Source organism: Notechis scutatus, chromosome Z (genome assembly GCF_049901735.1).
Source record: "Notechis scutatus isolate UNSWTSFEM ecotype Mainland chromosome Z, rNotScu1.2, whole genome shotgun sequence".
NCBI classification, from domain to species: domain Eukaryota; kingdom Metazoa; phylum Chordata; class Lepidosauria; order Squamata; family Elapidae; genus Notechis; species Notechis scutatus.
This window is the reverse complement of record NC_142025.1, coordinates 85,075,778-85,097,568: the sequence shown is the minus strand read 5'-3', so window position 1 is coordinate 85,097,568 and position 21,791 is coordinate 85,075,778. Positions and strand designations below refer to the sequence as shown.

Genomic DNA, 21,791 nt, shown 5'->3' with positions numbered 1-21,791 from the left:
AAAAAATATTTTTTTTGCTATAAGTGCGAAGGGAGAGGAAAAGAATAAGGGCAGGATTTGGAAGGAGTAGTCTGCCTAAAATTCAAAAGAATCTAAAGTTAAATCTTAATAAGACTTCTAAAAGATACATTTTAACTGGAACTTTGCAACCAAATAGTAACCCCTGGAAGAGAAAGTGAAAAAAGAAGAAAGTGTTAAAAGAAACAGCTTGTGTGTATTTGGATTGCTTGGTGACTTTGGGACTTTTGGAAATTATATTTGAATGACTAAAAACAATTGGGTGGTTGTTTAAAAAAAATCTACAATGGCATCACTTGTGGATGAACTGAAAATGGAATTTTAAAAATATAAAGAAGAGGAACAAGAAGGGAAGGGCTCTTTTGGCTTGGTTTTTCAATTCTTAGAAATGGCGATCTGTACCTATGAGAAACTACAGGAAAAGACTGCGCAACAAGAAGATTGGGACAAAGAAGAAGCCATCTTTAATGAACAAGTAACTTTATCTGGGGAAGAAAGGGGAAAGGGGGGAAAGAGTGGAGAATTTAAGACCTAAAAAACAGCCAAAAAAGGGAAAAATAATGTGAAAAGTGGATATAATGTTAGAAAGCAACAGAAAAGGGGAATACAGAAGAGGGAAATGGAGGTGGAGAGACAAGGGGGTAAAAAGGGGAGAGAGAAGAAGCAAGGGAGGAAGGAAGGGAAGAGAAGTTACAAAGGTTTGGAGCAAGATGTAAAGAAACAGGATTTATTCAGAGATAATGGGTGAAAATTTAACTGAAAAAGTGATTCTGCAAAGGTACATAAGATTGTATTGTTATATTTGTATTAGAAATAATGTTAGAAAATTGGAAACAACATATGATTAAAAAGTGGGATAAAATAGTCAGTGTAATTCAATGAAACTTTTGTGAACAAAATAAATGAAATGAAATAAATGAGAGAATTTAATTAGGAAGGAATGGGAACATTTTAATTACTCAATGTTTTATAAAGTATAAGTGAAGTGGGGGGGAAGTAACTATGGAAAGTTTATAAGTGTTCCCATAGAAGTATGATACATATTTGAAAAGTAATGTGTAAAATGTTTAAGATTTAAATGAATATTAATATTAATGATAGAATTGAATTGGTATGGATTGTTGTTTTAATTATATATTCATAATTTTTTCTTTTTTTAAAATACAGTGTGTAGTTTTAGAATGTACCAAGCAGAATCCGAACGGAATTTATGTATTATATTAAGTGTTATAATTTTAGGGGAAAGATATAAAGGTGTCATACTCCAATCAGTGATTACAGGAGAAATTTTGTTTAATGAGAAAAGATAATAGACAGCTGAAACAGGACAGACAAAGAATATAAGTATAATGATCTGAATTGAGGTGAAATAAATAAAATAAAATTAAGAAAGTCAAAAGAGGGGAGAAGCTATATAGAAAATGTAGAATGGTAATAAGATATGGAATGGTATATAAAAATGAGCATGAACTTGAATTTGTGTCTGTACAAAGAGATGTAACCCGGGATCAAGCTGCTTTCAAAAAATGTTTTATGTTTTATGTTTTTGTTTGTTTGTTTTTAAAAAATCAATAAAATTTTCCAAAAGAAAAAAAAAGAAATTAAAATATTGCAGCTTTTTATGGACATGTTCGTGTCCATTGGAGGCCATGAATGTACATTGATTAATCTTCAGCACTGTGCTGTGACATGAAGATCTAAACATATTTTTCAGTTTTGCTTGAGTTACTCTACTCCTTTATCCACCTTATTAGGTACCATGGCTGTATAATAATCCCCAAATCCAAAAGGGCTTTATCTTTGGCCAGTTTTACAATCTCCCAATAGCTTCCTGAGGGGAGATATTAAAATATCCATTGCACCCTGTGTTGAAGGAACAATTGAAATGCTTATGTTATGCAGTATTGTACTGCTTGTAATATGCTGATATTCAGCAGTAGTTATCTCTATTTTTAGTCAAGCACCCTAGAATTGTATTTCCATTTTACATTTGCGTATGCTTCTGTATGTTTGTAACAAACCATTCAGTTATTCTTTATATGAGCACACTTAAATATATTCCTGCTTGCTCCTTTGAATAGAAGTTTTCAGAAGGATTTTCTCTTTAGATCAGTGTTATCCATATAGGAATAGTGAGACTGAAATTGAATGTGCTCCAGAAATATTTATTTGTTAGGTAATTTATTTATTATTAGTTATTATTGTGCTGTAAGCAGGCTTCCCTGGTCTGGAGCTGAAAGTAATTCCAGCTGAAATCCAAGTAGGATTGAAACACTTTATGACTGAAAATTGTGTTTGGATTTTGGCAGGGAGGATTTTCAGTCTCAAAGCAGAGAGGCTTATCTGGAGCAGAGTGCCCCCGCACAGAATACCAGAGCAGGTTATTTCTCTATAATCTATTTTTGGATTGTAATCTGTGCAAAATCTTAACTCTGATGGTTTGTGATTTGTCCTCATTTCTATTTTATCTTCACAAATGTTCTGAAAAGATTAAAGGTAAATTCAAGGATTTTCAAGGTCAGTCTTCGAACTCTGATGCTAAAAATCCTCCTTGACTAAAAATACTGCTTGTATTTCTATTGGGATGATTTTTACTTAGCTACTCTCTATGCTCTGGCATTGTAAAATCCTTCATGACTGAAAATGATGCTTAAACATCAACATAGATTTTTTTTCCAGCCAGCTCTCAGTAGAGAGGGTCCTCTTGACAGGTAGTAGTGACTTGTGGCCTTCCCTCCTCGCATTCTCATTAACTTTTTACTTTGTTGTTATTTTTAAAATTATTATTATTTTATTATACACCTCTTAGAATCCTTCTCTGGGGGAGATAAGCAGATCAAAAATGTGTAATAAAATAAAATAATAAAATGAAAATAAATTGCTAGCTAGCTTAGTTTTCTGATGAGTAGATTGAAAATGTGAAATAAAATAAAAAGCTATTTAGCTAGTTTAGCTTTCCGAAGAAGCCAGCAGGAAAGATTGCAAATGGCAATGACATGATTATAGGGTGCTTGGCAACAAGTCATAAGTACAAACAGATTTTCAATTTCCTAGATCACAACCATGTGATAACAAAGGACCCTGCAACAACTATAACTTTAAGAATGATCATAACTCCATTCAGCACATTCATAATTTTGAATGCTTACTGAATTATTGGGTGTAAGTCAAAAGCTACCTTTACAAATATTCTGAAGACTAATAACCAATTACACAGCATGAATGGAAAAGTTCAGTGCTAATTCTTATGATTGGACATGTATAAATGAATACTTCTATCAACAAGTCTGTATAAAAGGAGATATATATTAAATTATACATGTAGAAGTTTTAAATCTGTAGAAGGACTTTTTTTGCTGAACAAAAGAATTTGCAGTGCTATTTTATGTATTTCAGATGGAATATTATAGACCAGGATTGTCAAACTCACAGCTCAGATGCGTCATGCATGGCCATGCCTGCTCCCAGTTAAGTGAAGGAGAAAAAAGGCCTGATATGTCACGCCATGACGCCATGAGTTTGACACCCATATTAATATAGACAAATGTCTATTTTACCTGCTTTCACAGAAGAATTCTTGATGCCTTAACCACTAAGAATCATTGCTGCCTAGTAATATAATATTGTTAGAATTTTGAATTATTTTTTTCCTCAGGGTATTTTTTTCATTTGAAAAATCAAAGTAGATGGAACATTTATTACTTTAAGAGCATAGAATATATAACTTACTAAGTAGCATGTAACATTTAGATATTTTGTGTATTTATAAAATCAGATGTTACTTGACTTTCAGGGTTTTTTTGTCATTGGGATTTTTCTGCTTTGAAATTCAAATTGTTTTCATTTTCTGCTTCACATCTCTGATTGTGGTATTTTACAATAAGTGTAGGAAACTGCTTATTTCCCAAGCTGTAGCACAGGACTTATGCCACAGTGGTCAGATGATGGGAAAAGGTTAATCACTAGGGATCAGATGAAAAGGACAGCAAAAGTGTAAAGTTGTTTGCAATTTTATGGTAATTATTTAATTTGTATTTCATAGAATGATTCTTAAATGCACATTAGCAGCTTTTCTAGTGAAAAACTTGATGTTTTTCAAATTAAATTTTTTTTTAAAAAAAGAAAAAAATATAGGATAAGAAAAACTGGAAAAAAAATCAGTTAATGGAAAAGAGAACACATTTTGCTTTTTTCCCTCTAATATTATCACTGCCTAGCACATCCACCTTTCTTTAACATTACATTAAAGATTGCTAATCTTAGGTAAAACTGACCTTTCTATAACTAAAAAAAATCATATAATATATTACATATAATTTTTTTCTTCTTCCATTTAATCATGTTTGATTATTCAAAATTGCCTAGAGAAGTCCCTGTAGTTTTTTTTGCAAGGTTTTTAGAAATGGTTTGCCGTTACTTCCTTCCTAAGGCTAAGAGACAATGACTAAGCCAATGTAACCTAGCTGGCTTTGTGCCTAGGGTCTGTGTAGGACTCACAATTTCCTGGTTTCTAGCCAGATGCCTAACCATTAAATCAAATTGGTTCTCTATAGCAGGGATCCCCAACCTTTTCGACGCCTTGCGCCCGGTTCCGACATCAGCTGGGCGCCGCGGCCAGTGCAGCGTCAACTGGGCGCCGCCATCTTTTATGACGAAAGGCGCTTCCGGTGGCGTCACCGGGCGCTGTTCGTCATAAAAGATAGCGGCTTAGCGCTTTCTGGTGAGCTTTTTCGGGTAGAAATGGCTTTCTACCGGAAAAGCTCACGGCGCTGGCGCCGCCATCTTTTATGATGAAACAGCGCTTCCGGTGAGCTTTCTACCCGGAAAAGCTCACCAGAAGCGCTTTTTACCAAAAAAGATGGCGGCGCCCAGCAACCAGCGGCCCAGTAAGGCTTGTTCCCGGCCGGTGCACCGGTCCGCGGACCGCGGTTGGGGACCCCTGCTCTATAGGTTACTTATTCTACTTATCATGGTCTACATACAAAGAATAGCAAGCTGTTATGTACAGGATTAGTATAAGGGCATTAGTATAAGGGTATAAGGGCATCAGTATAATTTATCTTTGGGTTGTAATTTGTACAAAATTTTACTCCTATAACTTTTGATTCTTTTTCATTTATTTCTTCACAAATGGTTAGAAAATATTAAAGGTAAATCCAATGCATATGTTGATGCTGTTTTCAAATTGCATAACATTTCAGAACACATTCAAGGGTAATGTAATATTGAAGAAATGTTTGTTCATTTGGTTAGTGTTCATTTGAAGTATACCAGTTGGTAAGCATTCATTGAAGTACCGATATATTAATAAATGAGGTACCTAACATGGGTCCTTTTGAATTACTAAATCACTTCACACTTTAGTTCCACTAGCTCATTTTTAGTTTCAATAGCTCATCTAGTAGAAGATCTTTCACACTGGTCATTTTCTGTTTATATCGGTTTGGTGCTCCTGACTACTTATGTAAGAGATGGGTTGTCTGCAATAAAACTCTACATTGTATATTGGTAACAGCATGGGGATAACTTGCCACAATCCAGTCATGTCCCAAACTATTAAAACAGATGAAGTACAACAGAACCCAGAAACATCTAAGTATTGTCAGCCATACTTGGAAGATAGAAAATCTCTTATATAAGACTTCATTCAAAAACTAAAGGGTTTTTAAATGTTGGATTTTGGATGTTACCTTATTAATATAAATAGCTGTTATAAAGATTATGTCTCAACTTTATTCCTTGTTGATAATTACAAAAAATTAATTAATGGATACTTTTTTTTTAATATAGCTTCTGGGTCCTGCTGGTAGACCAGAACAACCATGTTTCGGAACAGTCTCAAGATGCTTCTTACAGGTGGTAAATCAAACCGTAAGAACAGATCCAGTGGTAAGTAAAAGGAGTGTCTTGATGCAGTGCAATCATCTTAATCCAAGGAATGAAACTACTTCTAAGATAGACCCAGGTAGACCTCATAATAGCATTGCTGCTCTTGAAATAATGCTTACTTTGCTATTCATTCATTCATTCATTCATTCATTCATTCATTCATTCATTCATTTATTCATTCACTGCCTCAATCACTGCTTCAGTGACTGAGATATACTGTAGGTGGCTTATATATTTGGCTTAAATAATTATAAAAATATTAGGATTATCAAAACATAATTAAACAACCATATTTTGGGAATAATAACTAACTTAAAAGGACTAAAATGATATCACAACAGACTACTAGGGAATAAGTCATTACACATTTGGTAGAAGAATCATGTTTTATGAAAACTCAACAGGTAAGGGTCATTGTTCTGTAATACAGACACTGTTACAGAGAAGAAATACCTCCTAGGTTGGGCAAGGTGACAGTGCTTTACAGTGGGACTTGATCTATACCAGCTTTACCAGATTTTACAGCTTGAATAGAAATTATAGAAGAAAGACAAGATAATCAGGTCCTAAGTTATAAAGGATGCGGTAGGCTCAATGGCTAAGATGCTGAATCTGCTGATACAGAGGAATTATAGAGTCTTGCATTTGTATCTCTTTGCATAGCAACGAAACAGGACAGGTATAGACTTCAATGGATAGTTAGGACTGTAGAAAAAACAATCACGACCAGCCTGACTTCCATGGAGGACCTGTATACTGCACGAATCAGAAAGAGGGCTGAAAAAATATCTACAGACCCTTCACATCCTGGAAATAATCTGTTTCAATTTCTCCCCTTAGGATGTCGTTGTAGGGTATTGCATGCCAAAACAACTAGATACCAAAATAGTTTCTTCCCATGGCATCACTCTGCAAAACAACTAACTCCCACAGCACTGTCTTATGCCTAAAGATATTTACCCATCTAGTAGGCTGTATTGCTATTATCCCTATCATCTCCTAATCTCTTCCCCCCAAAATACTTAACTGTGGGGAACACTTAACTCCCACACACTATTTGTATTCAAAATTCTGTGCAGAAATAAAAATAAAAATGAATATCCATTAATAAAAGTGAAAATTAGGGCAGTTAAAGCCCCCAGTATCTTATCATATTTGTAATTTAGATGTAAATCTGGAGATTTGTCATTCCTATAAAAACATCTTTATTAATTTATAATATTCTTGAAAGATCTTTAAACTTTGAATCTGGAACTCTGCTAAATATATATTAGTAATACAATTCTTGCAAACAAACTCATTAGGGTTTTTCGCCATCTATTTGTGTCACTATTGGAGAAAGATAATTTGAAATATTTATTTACAAATAGAGAAATTATTCTTGGATAATTGTGCTAGCATATTTAAAATGATTTAAACACTAAGCAAATCCCCAATTTTTTTACAAATTTTCATAAATAAATTAGAACTATGGAAAATGTAGACAGATATTAGACTACAGAAAATCTGTTTCTTCTTCATTCAAACCCTCAGTTTCTACCACTTGGCCTGTATTTGTTTGCTCCCCCATCGTTTTGTGGTTGTGTAAGTTTGCATCTCGCTGGAAACCGAAGGGAGGAATGAGTCCTTGTTTCTAACATTTGAAGGTTCTGTTTTTGCCTAACAGCTCACCTTGCTTAACCTTTGGATGAGTTTGCAACAAGTGTTTGACCATGGAAATTCTGTATCAAGCAGAGAGCCAACTTATAGTGCATTCAGAAAGTATTCAGACCCACTTCACTTTTGTAAATTTTGTCATGTTGCAGTCTGATTCTACAGTTGTTCACATTCATTTTTTTATTAATCTACATTCAATACTCCATAATGACAAAAGGAAAACAGAATTTTAGAAATATCTGTAAGTTGCTATAAATTTATTACGAAGAAAAAAACTCAAATATCACATTGACATAAGTATTCAGACCCTTTGCAACAACACTTGAAATTTAGCTCAGGTGCCTCCCATTTCTCTTGATCATTGCTGACAGGTTTCTACCTCTTGATTAGAGTTGACCTGTGGTAAGTTAAATTGATTGCATGTGATTTGGAAAGGCACCTTTCTATAGATGTCCTCACAGCTGACAATGCATATTGTAGCAGAGCAAAAGTCATGAGGTCAAAGGAACTTCGTGCAGAGCTCAGAAATAGGATTACTGGTCTGGAGAAGGCTACAATAAAATTTCTGCTATACTGAAGATTCCTTAGAGCACATTGGCCTCCATAATTCTCAAATGGAAGATGTTTGGCATAACCAGGATCTTCCAAGAGTCGGTGTCCCAGTCAAACTGAGTAATCGGGAGAGAAGGGCCTCAGTATGAGAGGTGACCAAGAACCCGATGAGCTCCAGAGATCCTGTGTGGATATGGGACAGAGTTCCAGAAAGACAACTATCACTTTAGCCCTCCACCGATCTGGGCTTTATGACAGAGTGGCTTGATGAAAGCAAAACTCATGAAAACCCACTTGGAGTTTGCAAAAAAGCACCTGAAAGACTCAGACTGCGAGGAACAAGATTCTCTGGTCTGATCAAACCAGGATTGAACTGGTGGCCTCAGTTTTAAATGTTATGTCTGGAGGAAATCAGGCACCACTCATAATCTGCCTAATATCATCTCAATAGTGAAGAATAATGGTGGCAGAATAATGCGGTGGGGGTATTTTTCAGCAGCAGAGAGACTGGTCAGGGTTGAGGGAAAGCTGATTGGAGCAGAGTACAAGGGCATTCTCAATGAAAACCTCTTCTACAGTGCCCAGGACTCCAGCCTGGGCCGAAGGTTCACTTTTCAACATGACAACAATCCTAAGCACATAGCCAAGACAATACAGGAATGGCTTAGGGATAACTCTGTGAATGTCTTAGGGTGGCTGAGCCAGAATCTTGACTTGAACCTTATTGAACATCTCTAGAGGGACCTAAAATTGCTGTCCGCTGATGGTCGCCATCCAACTTGGCTGAGTTGAGAGGATTTTCAAGAAAGAATGTCAGAAAATCCCCAATCCAGTGTGCAGAGCTTCTTGTGTCATACTCAGAAAAACTTGAGGCTGCAATTAATGCTAAAGGTGCTTCAACAGAGTACTGAGTAAAGGGTCTGAATACTTCTGCCAAAGATATATTTTAGTTTTTTCTTTAACATAAATTATAGACATTTCTAAAATTCTATTTCCACTTTGTCATTATGGGATAGAGTGTAGATTAATGAGAAAAATAAATAAATTTTAACAACTATAGAATCAGGCTGTCAAATAACAAAATTGACAAAAGTGAAGGGGGTCTAAATACTTTCTGAATGCATTGTAAGTAGATATTGATTAATTACTCCATTAGTCTTCTCTAAATCAGAATCTTCATTTGTGTGATGACTTAGGTCAGAACAGTTAAATCTTCTGTACCCTTTATTCCCTTGTGCATTTGAAGCTGACTGTTGGGCCTTAACCTTTTATGTGTACATAATTTTAAAATGTTGCAGTAAAATGCTGGAGATAATTTAATTTGGGCACAGTGGCCTAGTGATTAAGACTCTGGGCTTGTTGACTGGAGGCGTGGCATTTCGAATCGAGACCCAAGCACTGTGCAATGGGGAAAGCTCTTGCTCTTGCCCCAGCTTCTGTCAACCTAGCATTTCAAAAGCATGCAAATACAAGTAGATAAATAGGTAACCCTTTGTTGGAAAGGTGACACCATTCTGTACACCTTGGCATATAGTCATGCTGGTCACCTGACCGTAGAAGCGTCTTCTGAAAATACTGGTTGAATTGGATATGGAGTAGAGATGAGCACTGCCCCATACATTTGGACATGACTGGACATATAACTGTTATATAGTCTAGCATGTCAGAAAACCTTGTTTCTCTATTGTGGTGGAGATAGCATTCAGGATTCGGTTATCAGTCACTGCTTGCTGATTGGACTAAGTCTGACAGATCTTTGAGGACACTCCCCCTGTTGCTAGCTGGACTAGGTGTTAATTTTGCTCCCAAAAGAATTCAAATTTGAATCAAAATAATTGGAAAATTAGGAAAAAATAACAATCCTGAATACTATTTACTACAGAGGACCGGTCTACTCATTTGACAGCTGTCAAAGGCAGCTCGGTTGGGGCTTCGGCCCAGCCCGTTGGACAGCGGATCGGCTGAGGGCCGATCTACAATGATTGAGGTATTTGAGCAGGAAGTGTGTAGAAATACCATCGACACTGTTACCCTGCGTTTGGCTTGGGACAGCTTTTGGTGGCTTAAACGGCTGTCGCAGAAACCTTTTTACTGCGGCAGCGTTTAACAGGGGCAGAAGACATAAACGAAGACAGGAAACTCTCTTTTGCAGCCTAGGGCCTTTTCTTAGAGTGGTGTTCTGACCTGCGTAGGTTAGAGAAACCAAAGTAGAAATTTTTCTGAAGGCTCTGGTTTGTAGCGTTGGGGAGGAAAATAGCTGATTTGCCACAGAATGCTAGCCGCGTGATTAGAGCGGAGGAGACGGCTCACAGATCACGTTCTCTCAGGCCAGCAGCCCCAGATCAACTAATCTCCTCCGATAGTCCCAAACCAAGGGATAGAGCTGCAGGAGCTCAAAAGAGCTCCAAGGCAGCTGAGTGGGACAAGCGGCACAGAGGTAAGGCACTGGACAAATTGTGGGCTAAGGGACAAGAGGAGGCCCAAAAGAGTGCAGAAATGACACCCATAGTTTCAGATTCCCACCAAAATGAGGAGCAACTGTTATTGAGAGGAGATAGGCATTCACAAAATGACAGGAGAGTAGTAACTGAAATGGCCGCAGGGGGAGCAGAAGAGCAGGATTTGATGCAAGAATCCCTTGAAGGCTTTGAAATTAGAAGCTTCTTCTCAGTCTGCCCAGCAATAGGACATTTTCCAGTGACAGCCCAGAGATCCAGACTGGTCCCTGAGGCCACATTTACTCCCATGTCAGCTGGATTTAGACCAGTGGTAGGACAGGAGCCTGAATTCCACTTTAACATGCAGGTTCTTTTAGATGAGGCAGTAAAGCAAGATGTGTCAGCAGCCCTGAAACAGACCAGGTGTTCACCTTCTGAGGCTTAAATTTCATCATCCTCAAAACGTAGCAGGAGACACATTATGAAGATGATCTTTCCCTGCATTCAGGGTCAGTCTCTTATGCTCCCGCTGGGAGCATAACTCCACCTCACTTGACATGGCACAGCTGATGGGCAGATATTATTCAGATGATGAAGGCCTGAGAAATTCTGATCAAATCCCAATGCTAGGCCTTTTCCAACCGGCCATATTCAAGTTGCTCCTCTTTAAGGCAAAGAATGACACAGGGCAAGGCAGGAACCAACAGATCCTTCAGAAGACCCCAACGACCCATTGTTTTCGGAGAAAACAATGATGGCAGATGTCATCCCTGTGCCAAAGATGTTCACTACAGTTATCCAAAGGCAGTGGTCGTTTCTTGGGTTGGGTCCAAGCCCTTCCTCCCTGGACAGAAAGCTGTTCAACGTGAGAGCTGATCTCTCCAAAGCTCTGGAAGTGCCCGCTGTGGACTCCCCAGTCGTGGCCCTCCAAGCCAACACTGATATTCCTGGGGAGCCCGAGGACTCCCTGAAAGCAGAGGACAAGAGGGCTGAACAAACTTTGCAGAGAACACACCTGTCAGCAGCATGGGCGGTGAAGGCCTCCACGGCCGCATCCTTTTTTAACAGGGCCTCTCTCATCTGGCTTTAAGAGCTGCAAGAGAGAATTCCACTGGATGATGTCAGGTCACACCAGCATATAAACAAACTCCTAACAGCTGTGGAGCTGATGCCACCCCCAGCGCAGCCAGATATGCCTCTAAGGAAATAAGTGGGACTGCAGCCTCTCGCCGCCTCTTCTGGCTCAGGCAATGGCAGGCTGATATGAGACATAAGTAGAGGTTGGCTACTGCCCCCTTCAAGGGGGATAAATTATTTGGAGAAGCTCTGGACAAGGTGCTGGTGGATTCCAAGGATAAAGGGAAGATCTTGCCCTCCAGATCCAAAAGGGGTGATTTCTGATCAATGCCTTCTATAGGGCTCCTGAAACGGGGGTGGTGGTGGTGGTTTCTAGACCCCAGGGACCTTTCAACCCCAGGCAAGGTCAACCCCGAGATAGGACAGGTAGGAATTGCCTGTTTAATAACAAGCGGCCCTTTTGAGGGCCTGGGGGTAGACCCTTCCGACACCCCAGATAAATTTGATGACAATCCTCCCATTGGGGGATGTCTGGCCTTGTTTGCCAGGCATTGGGAGGAGATCACCACAGATGGCTGGGTCCTGCAGACGGTCTGCTCAGGCCTTTCTCTAGAGTTCTTCTCTATACTCCCGAGGTTTTGTATTTGTTGCTCTGTTTCAAAAAACAGAGAGGAAGGTCCTCATGGAAACAGCCATTCAGCACCTGCTAGAGATTCAGGCTATTCAGCTGGTGAGGACCAGAAGGGCATGGAATTTTATTCCACCTTGTTTGAAATTCCAAAAGCCTCGGTGGGGATGGGGGGCAATTCTAGACCTGAAGCGTCTTAACAGCTGTGTAAAATACAGGTGGTTTAAGATGCACCCTCTCCAGTCTATCTGGAGGGTATTAGGGAGGGGGATTTCTTTACCTCCATAAATTTAACTGAGGCCTACCTTCATGTTCTCATTCTTCCAGCCCATAGACAATTCCTCAGGTTCTGCTATAATGGGTAGCATTATCAATACAGGGCCTTACCCTTTGGGCTTTCATCAGCCCCCAGAACATTTACAAAGCTATTGACAAGCCCTGGCAGCCCACCTTAGGGCCATCCCAGTCAGAGTCCAGTCTTACCTGGATGACATATTGGTCCAGTCATCCTCCCCATCTCGGGCAGCAGAGGATTTGGAAATCACCATCCAGGTGCTCCAGGAGCATGGCTTCTCTGTTAACAAGGCCAAGAGCCATTTTACTCCCACCAATAGTCTGCTCCACCTGGGAGCTATAATTGATACCACTTCCTGCAAGATGTCCTTGTCCCAGGAATGTCAGGAGAGTATCAAGGAGTTAATTGAGCATGTAAAATCTAAACACAGGGTATCCCTGGCTACGCTCTTTAAGCTCCTGGACAAAATGATATGCATTAATATAGTGCCCTGGGCTAGATTGCGTGTCAGGACACTCCAATTGTTTCTTCTCTCTTATCAGAAGACAGGTAGGAGTTGCTCCCATTCACAGGTCAGATTGTTATTAGATCCTTGTGATTGTGGTCATCTGAGGCCCTCTCCCTGGGGCTCTTATTCAAGGACCCTGACAGGTTGATACTGACCACGATGCCAGCTTTTATGGCTGGGGAACCCATATACAATCCAGGGTGGTCCATGGACAATGGTCCCAGGCAGATTTGAGCCATAATATTAACTGGCTAGAGCTTTGGGTGGTCCATCTGGCCTTAAGGCAATTAGAGGACGCAGTCTCAGATAAGGACATCCTGGTTTCGACTGATAATGTGTCAACCAAGGAGCATATTAACCACCAAGGGGAACACATTCATGGCCATTGATGCTGGAGGCAGAGAGACATCAGGTATTGCTTAGAGCTGAGCACATTGCAGGCGTGGCCAATGTTGAGGCTGACTGGCTTAGCAGAGCCACCATAGACCATGCAGAGTGGCATTTGCAGCCCGCTTTGTTTCAGGAGCTGTCCGAGCACTTCGGAGTGCCAGCTGTGGATCTCTTAATCTCCCAGGACAACACACAACTCCCAAGATTCTACTCCAGATTTTCAGTTCTGGGGCTGGAGGGAACGAACGCTTTATGCACCCCACTGCCGGAGGTTTCTGAAGGTGACTACAAACCTGAGGCCTCCAGTGATTCATCACTATCCGACATGGGAGTAAATTTTGAATAATTCAGAAGAAGAAACAGTGGTTGTTGCTCCTTACTGCTTGCAGTTTGTGTAAAAATAAAAGGAAGGTAGGGAATAGGTAGTAGAGGGCTAAGCAGTATCTTTACCTTTTGTCTCTGATCCTTCTGGTTTTCCTTTTTGGTGATGTGTCTGCTTTTCACTTCTGTGTTTTGCAAAATTGTGGTGCTTTACGTTTGACCTCGGGTGTAGCTGAATAAAGTTTCTCATCTCCTATTGGGTATTACTGCCGTGGATTTTTACTCTTTTCTAAGCACCTCTCATTCCGCAGACTGAGGCTATCCTCTGCATATCAGTAAAGAGCAAATACAGCAGTAATATTTTTATAAAAATGCATAAGGACAACTTGCATTTTTCGTTCTTAAAATCATTAATGGAAAGTTTAAAGGTTAGTACAATTGTATTGTGTTTGCAGTGACTGAATAACCATACAGTCTGTCTCAGATCACTATAATATATTTGACATCATAGTAATTGAGTGAGAGAAGGGATAATAGCCTCTTTGTTAGGCCAGTTCATCTTATTTACAGTTATCAGAAGCAGAACTCTCCTTGGCTGGAGAAAACATGAATTTCCGCTTATTTCAGTAGTTGTATATTTAGCCCAAGTAGTTATAATACCACTTTTGTAAATGAGCAAGGTTCTTATGAGAACATTTCCTGATATCTTCTGTATTCATTGTTCAGTCTCTGTGACATAGACCTTTTCAGCTGTTTTGTCTCTGTGACAACGGCTATTTCTTTGGCAGTGAAGTTCCTTCTACTATACTACATACTGCTCAAAGAGGCACTTAAGCTAATTCAACTTCTTTATTCCCTGCTTATGGTCGATTACAAGCTATGCAGTTAATAAACAGTTCCTAGCCCCTAACTCCAGGTCAGAATAAAGACAAGGGAATTTGAATCTCTTTTCTTCCGAACCTCTAAGTAACCCCCCACCCCACAAAGGAGATATCAATGCTTCACTTTTGATCAGCTTTTTGAGATGGGCAAGATCAAGAAACAGCAGGTATTGTTTTGAATGTAGAATAAAATAAAACAATTTTTGAAAACCTATCAATATTTTCCTCTATTGTCTCATATATTAAACTATATCAATGCGGGTTTATATTGAGGTTCCCCCTCCATGCTTTCCTCTTTTCAGGACACAGTGTAATTGCTTTTGAAGCACTCTCTTTAAAGGTTCCTTCTGGATTCCCAAGGCCAGATAATTTCAAATCACCACCCTTGTAAAAATCACTTTCCCTTTCCATGTGCCAAGATATACCAGGCAATTCATATTGAAAGGGCAGGGGGTACAGTATTGTGTCTCATTTGTCCCCCTCTCCCTTATTTGCAGATGAATCTGGCAGCTTATAATGTCAGAGTACCAGATATTTTTTTTCTCCTTACATTCTTTCTTTCATCTTTAGTTGTTTGTTTGTAGTTGTCCCGATATCTGTTATGTTTTATTTTAGCCTGCATTGTTAAAAAAAAAAAAAAACATTTTCTTTGACATAGTGTGAAGTTAAAAAGTTTGTTTTGAAGGGATAGATTGTTTTTTATCACATTTGTTTTCAACTCATGACATGGGAATTTTACTTCTGTCTAGAGGAACCATTCTTGGGCTGCACTTAAGGCATCAGTTGGCCTTTATATAGCCATGCCAGTTGGGGATGATTGATCACACATTTCCTAGTTCTAGGATATTTCTGATGTGAATCTCGTGGAAAAATGAAAGAAATTAAGATGTAACCCTGATAGCAGTAGCAATCTGGGTCCTCATTTTACCAACTTCAGAAGGATGGAAGGCTGAGTCAAAAGGGGCCCAAACCAAGTACTGAGTACATGTGCATGCTTATACTTTTCAGAGCTCCGATATTGTTCTATGTACAATCCTTGTTTTATTGATTGCATGTAATATTCTAATTTTCTGAGATTGTGGATTTGGGGTTTTCATGAGCTGTAAGCCACAATCATCGCAATTATGACAAATCACGGCTTGAACTATCTTGCTTTGCATGTAATGAGTCTATCTCATATATTGGTTTCACCTTTTAAGTTGCATTACTGAAATAAATGAACTTTTGCACTATATTCTAATTTTTCTTCCTCCTGCACATTCTTTTCCAGTCGAGTTCTTCTTTGTGGTGGCCATTTCTGACCACCGCTGCAACCGCCTTTGGGAAAGGGAGTAATGGCCAGCTGGGGAGGAGAGATGCGGCTCTCCTCAACCCTGCAGGCAGTCTTCCCCCTCTTCACCACCTCTACGGGGTGGCTTAGCCCCGAAACCAGCCGGCTCGGGGCGCTCCAGCGGCGAGCATGGATCGAAGCCTCACAGAGACGAGCTTTCGGTCTGTCACTGAAGAAACTCAAACCGGAAGACCCTATGACTATTATTAAGTGTTGCACCTTATGATTCTTGACTCTTGATGAACGTATCTCTTCTTTTATGTACACTGGGAGCATTTGCTCTCTCTGATGAGCGAAGGGCGAGCCCAGGCGAGCGCAGCTAGCAAGCCCGGCCTCCTCCTCCTCCTCTCCGCCGCCCGCCCTCACCCCCGCCCACCCTCCAGGTTGGACCATCCTTGGCTCCAGGCGACCCCGGCCGCAGAGGGAGGGGTGAGGGGAGGTGCAGGGGGAAAATCACGGCCAGAGCCCCCTGCGCTCGGCCCGCCTTCAATGAGTGAGCCTCCCCCCAGCACTCTGAAGCTGGGGGAGGGTGGGGAGGGTGGGGCAGGGGGCGGGAGGCTAAGCCCCCCACCCCCGCACGTAATTTCCTGCTTGGCGGAGCCTGCCCAGGTTCATTCATTGGTGAACAAATGGCTGGGCGGTTCCGCACCCCTTCCACGCCCCTCCCTCCCTCCCCCTCCCCGAGTGTCCCCCGATGGCCTTTGGGGATCCCTCTTGCCCCCGGGACGGCAGACCTCCTCCCTTCATCGAGTCCATCTCTTGGCTGGCCCTGCTGTTGCTCCGCCGCCTCCCCTCCCCCGTCGCCCCCGCTGCCGCCGCCGAAGGCTTGGGGAGAGCTCCTGTACTGCCGCCGTTCACAGGCGCTGCTCCACTGGTGCAGATTGACATGGGTATTTGGCTAGTGACCATTAAAATTCATTTACCGACATGATTGTGGATTTGGGTGCTGTGTGTCAGTATACGAAGTTTTTTAGATAGTCATTGCAGAGAAGCCATGTCTCTTCTGCTTTTCTTATTGTTGTAGTGCTGCAGTTTGTCCCGGCCCTTCTGAAGAGGATCTGGACACATCTTCTTTTGTGTGAGGTGGTTGCTTGCAAAACTGAGGATCTTGTACTTGTGTGTGGGTTTGTGGGAGACACGGGTTTCCAGTTCTCTGTTGTCTAGTCTTTTTATGTCGATGTTGAAGAATGGGATTTTTTTGTCTCTTTCCTCTTTGCATGTGAATTTGATCCCAGGGAATATGTTATTGAGTAGGTGATGTGTTTCTTCAATTTAGGAACATTTAATTATGACAAAGATGTCATCAATGTAGGGTGTCCAGAATTTTGGTTGGATGGTGGGTAGAGCTATGGATTTATCAGTATTTAGCAATGTCCAAAAATTACAGCAAAATCTATTTGAATCAGGGAAAGAATAGTTGTATCCTTATCAGTACAGAGAAAACTGAAAAATCGTTTTTGATTTAATGAGGGATGGAATGAAATTTATATTACCTGAACAATTCTATTAATATAAAAGTTGAAGGGCTAGGGACAAACTGAATCCTTATTTTATGCCCTTTTGTGTGGGGATTGATGGGGTTAAAGTACTATTGATATCACATTTAATTTCCACTATATTCTATTTTCCATTCTAATTAGGTGTAGAAGCTAATATTAATAGAGGACGCATCAAATTACTGTTATAGGTACTCCCAAAAAATCAGAATAAAAGCCTGTGACAAATAGAGGGTTTTTCAGGTGAGACTGACAATTTTGTTAAATGTTGCAAAACATAAACTGAATTCTCCTTTTGAGACATCAGGAGTTGAATCATCTAAGATACAAGCACTAAAAGAGTTAATATCAACTTATTTGTCAGGGTTCCAACACCTCCAACAGAATTAAAACTCTTGAGGTGAGTTTCTTCCTCAAAGTGTAAATTTATTGGAGACATCATATTGGCATATCTGGGGAAAACCCGAATCTAAAATCCCGTGTTTTTCTCACCCAAAGTTCCTTCCCCTGCATCCATCTTTTCATCACATGGTCCAATCAATTCCAGGTCCCAACTACAGCCAATTTTGATCACGTCTACCCAGGTGCCAGCTGAACATCCTTCTCATCACTCCTTCTCACCCATCCCCTCCCACTTGTGATTGTAGGACTGTAACTTTGTCGCTTGTATCCTTACGATTTATATTGATTGTTTCCTAGTATGATTTGATTGTTGATTGTACCCTATGACTATCATTAAGTGTTGTACATTATGATTCTTGATTCTTAATGAATGTATCTTTTCTTTATGTATACTGAGAGTATTTACACCAAGACAAATTCCTTCTGTGTCTAATCACACTTGGCCAATAAAGTATTCCTATTCTATTCTATTCTATTCTATTCTATTCTATTCTATTCTATTCTATTCTATTCTACTCTACTCTACTCTACTCTACTCTACTCTACTCTACTCTACTCTACTCTACTCTACTCTACTCTACTCTACTCTATTCCTATTCTATTCCTATTCTATTCCTATTCTATTCCTATTCTATTCCTATTCTATTCTATTCTATTCTATTCTATTCTATTCTAATCATATTCTAATCATATTCTACTCTACTCTACTCTACTCTACTCTACTCTACTCTACTCTACTCTACTCTATTCTATTCTATTCTATTCTATTCTATTCTATTCTATTCTATTCTATTCTATTCTTGGCTTCCAGGTGAAAGAATGTTGTTATGATTATATCCCAGTATCTACATTTCCCCTGGTTCATTCCCTGTAGACTCTCTCATAGGATGACTATAGGACTGATACTATTATTATTATTATGCTTTTGTCTTTAGAATTGGGACAAGCTTGCTAAAGTAAACTTTGAAGCACTAAAATGCAGGGGAAGACTACATTAGTCATTAGCTCTAGGATTAAAATCACCAACTAAAATTAGAACTGATTTGAAAAACTGATAGATCAAATCCATATAAAATCCTCTGATAAATTATGGGAAGAATCAGTCTATGAGTGGAAGGGGGAAAACATTAATCAATAATAAACAAAAACAGTTAATTTTTAATCCAGAGGAAAAGTTACATAGGTACAAATTTTTGTTTAAAAGAAATCATTTGATGTTTTGAAGCAATCAAGTGGTTACACCTTCTAATATGCTCCTAATCTTTATCATAGACATAGACATAGGTTCACAAACATTTTGGTCTTGGAACCTGTTTATATTTTTAAAAATGATTATGAAGCCCGAAGAACTTTGATTTATATTGGTTAATTGAGTTAATTCATTATCAATTAAGTATTTTTAAATAAAAAATAATGATAGTTCTCAATTAACAACTTTTTTAATGATAGTTCAAATTAATGAAGGCAATGGAAGGGAAAGCACGTTATGTATTATTTATTAATTTGCTAAATTTATTTGCTGCCTACCTTGCTGTGGGGCTATTTTAGTCAGCGTACAACAATAAAAAAGAAGAAATGAAAAGAGCATAAGCAGAACAGAAGTAAAATAATAGAATAAAATACACAGTGAAAGAGAACATAATGGAAATACATCAACATGAACAAAAAAGATGAACCAAAAAGAAAAATAGCGAACAAGGAAGGGACAAGGGGTGCCTGCCAACAATCCAGCAGCTACCTCTAGTCTGGAATTCCCCCATTTGGTCCCCTGTATGGCATGTAAAAAAAAGCACTTTATAAAATTCCTTTATTGCCTGTAAAGCACTTTTGCAACCATTGATCACAATCTAGATGCTTGGCAACCTGTTTGCATATATGCCTGTTTGCCAAGTGTCCTATAATCATGTCATTGCCTTTTATAATATTTTCTACCAACTTCCTCAGAAAATCAGTGTGGAAGCTGGTAGGAAATGTTGCAGGATGATGTTACCTGCCAAAAGGAATCTCTCTCATCTCTGAAGGATGGCTGAAAGGCCTCCATGCCAAAGGGTTTCAGCTCTGTGGCTGCTTGGATTTTGGATTTTGGCTACTAAAATCCAAACAGACATGGAGCTGAAATCCTTCAGCAGGGAGCTCCCTAACTAAACTTCTTTCCCTCTCCCCCCCCACCCCCCCACCCCGCTTTCTTGGGACTTAAGATTCCTTAATGACTGTAACCAGAATGCTGATTCCTTAATGACTGTAACCAGAATGCTGAAATTGTCGTTACTGAGCAAAGCAATGTAGTGAATATAACCTTGAATTACCTTGCTAATAAGCACCTGAATTGTTTAACCTCTGTGTATATAAAATGAGAAATCTGATTAAATTACTGAAACGTACTGTTTAACCACTATATTATTTTGGGGAAAATACTTTAAATATACAAGTTGTCCAATTTTGGTCAAAACAACAGGAGAAAGCTATTTTGACAAAATAGGGGTTCACTTCAGCCAGATGATTTTGCAAATAGATATTTCTAATAAAAACTGGAAAAGTATTTTTACATATGTCAATGTTACTTAAAGCTATGGTCAAAACTCTCCTTCCAAACAGTTTTTCCCCTAATGTTGGCCATCTGCTTTTAACTAATATCCATCTAACTGGCAAGTTTAACAAAAAAGATGTCTAAAAAGGGAATTCCTCAAAATAGCAGAGGCACTAACACTTACATGAATCAATCAAGGACAGTGAAGACAGGGCCCAAACTGCCAGTGAAGAATAGATTGGACGAAAATACCTTGTCAGTGGGCACAAAAGCCAGAGGGAACAAAAGTCTGTCTGCCCACAACTGAAAAATAAATCTCAAGGATGATTCTGTAAGGAATCCAGTTAAGAAGCTTAGTCAAGAATTAAAGGAGGAATTGGGTAAATCAGTCACTTTATTTTGAAAGAATTTGGCAGATAAGTTTGAACAAGTTAATAAGCAAATAAAAGATTTCTCTTCTCAAATTACATCAGTTGCCCCGACTGGCACCAAAGTCTATGATGTTACTTTGAAAAAGTTCAAAAAGATGTCATTGATATTAGATTGCATTTGGTTGATATACTGGATCAGAAGAAGTAATCTGAGGGAAATCAGGCAAACACAGAAGAGACTAATTTAATTGGATATCTTATCTCAAAGTGAACAATGATTTAAAATATTCACATAACAATAAGGAACACACCAAAGTCTTCTCTTTTAAGGCCAATGAGCTGCAAAACCAAGAGATACATTAATAAGATGTTTAAGGGACCAGGTAAAGGAAAGAATTTTGCAACAAGCTCAGGGACTAAAATATAAATTGTGATAGTGTCATAATTATTTTTTTAGGATATTGATCCTGCCACATTTCAAAAAAAAGGTCTTCGAACTTGTAAAAAAAAGAAAGCATAAAAAGAGAAATAAGATATAAATGGGGTTCCATTTCAAACTAATTTAACATCCACAAAGAAGAGACATTATTACTACATTCCCAGAAATAAGTAAAATCCTCATAAATTTAAATAATATTTAATAAAGAATTAATGAAATGTACCAGTTTAATCTAGTGGTTAAGGCACCAAGCTAGAAGCCAAGAGACTGTGAATTCCAGTCCCATCTTAGAAATGGAAGCCAGCTGGGTCACCTTGAGACAATCACTTTATTTCAGCCCACCCCATCTCACAGGGTTGTTGTTGTTAAGGGGAAATAGGAAGAGGTAAGAGTATTAGACATGTTCACCAACTTGAGCAATTTATAAAAATAATAAACATGGGATATAAATAATAACAAGTCTTGAGGGGAGTTTTACTAATTGTGAAAATGTTTAATATTGTCAAACAATTGATTTTGCTTGTATTAGTTGAAAAATAAAACAAAGAATGGCAAAATTTTATTCAAAGTAAA

At 39.0% G+C, this 21,791-nt stretch overlaps 1 protein-coding gene across 6 annotated transcripts in view; it reads left to right on the top strand.

Annotated features, from left to right (window-relative positions):
* TANC2 (tetratricopeptide repeat, ankyrin repeat and coiled-coil containing 2) overlaps positions 1-21,791 on the top strand; it is a 370,844-nt gene that overhangs the window by 74,205 nt on the left and 274,848 nt on the right. For all 6 annotated transcript variants that reach the window (XM_087947472.1, XM_087947477.1, XM_087947475.1 and 3 more), the window contains exon 2: positions 5,809-5,907. In XM_087947472.1, coding sequence (XP_087803598.1) covers positions 5,841-5,907 — 67 coding nt within the window. In that variant the 5' untranslated portion in view covers positions 5,809-5,840. The remainder of the gene's footprint in view (positions 1-5,808; positions 5,908-21,791) is intronic.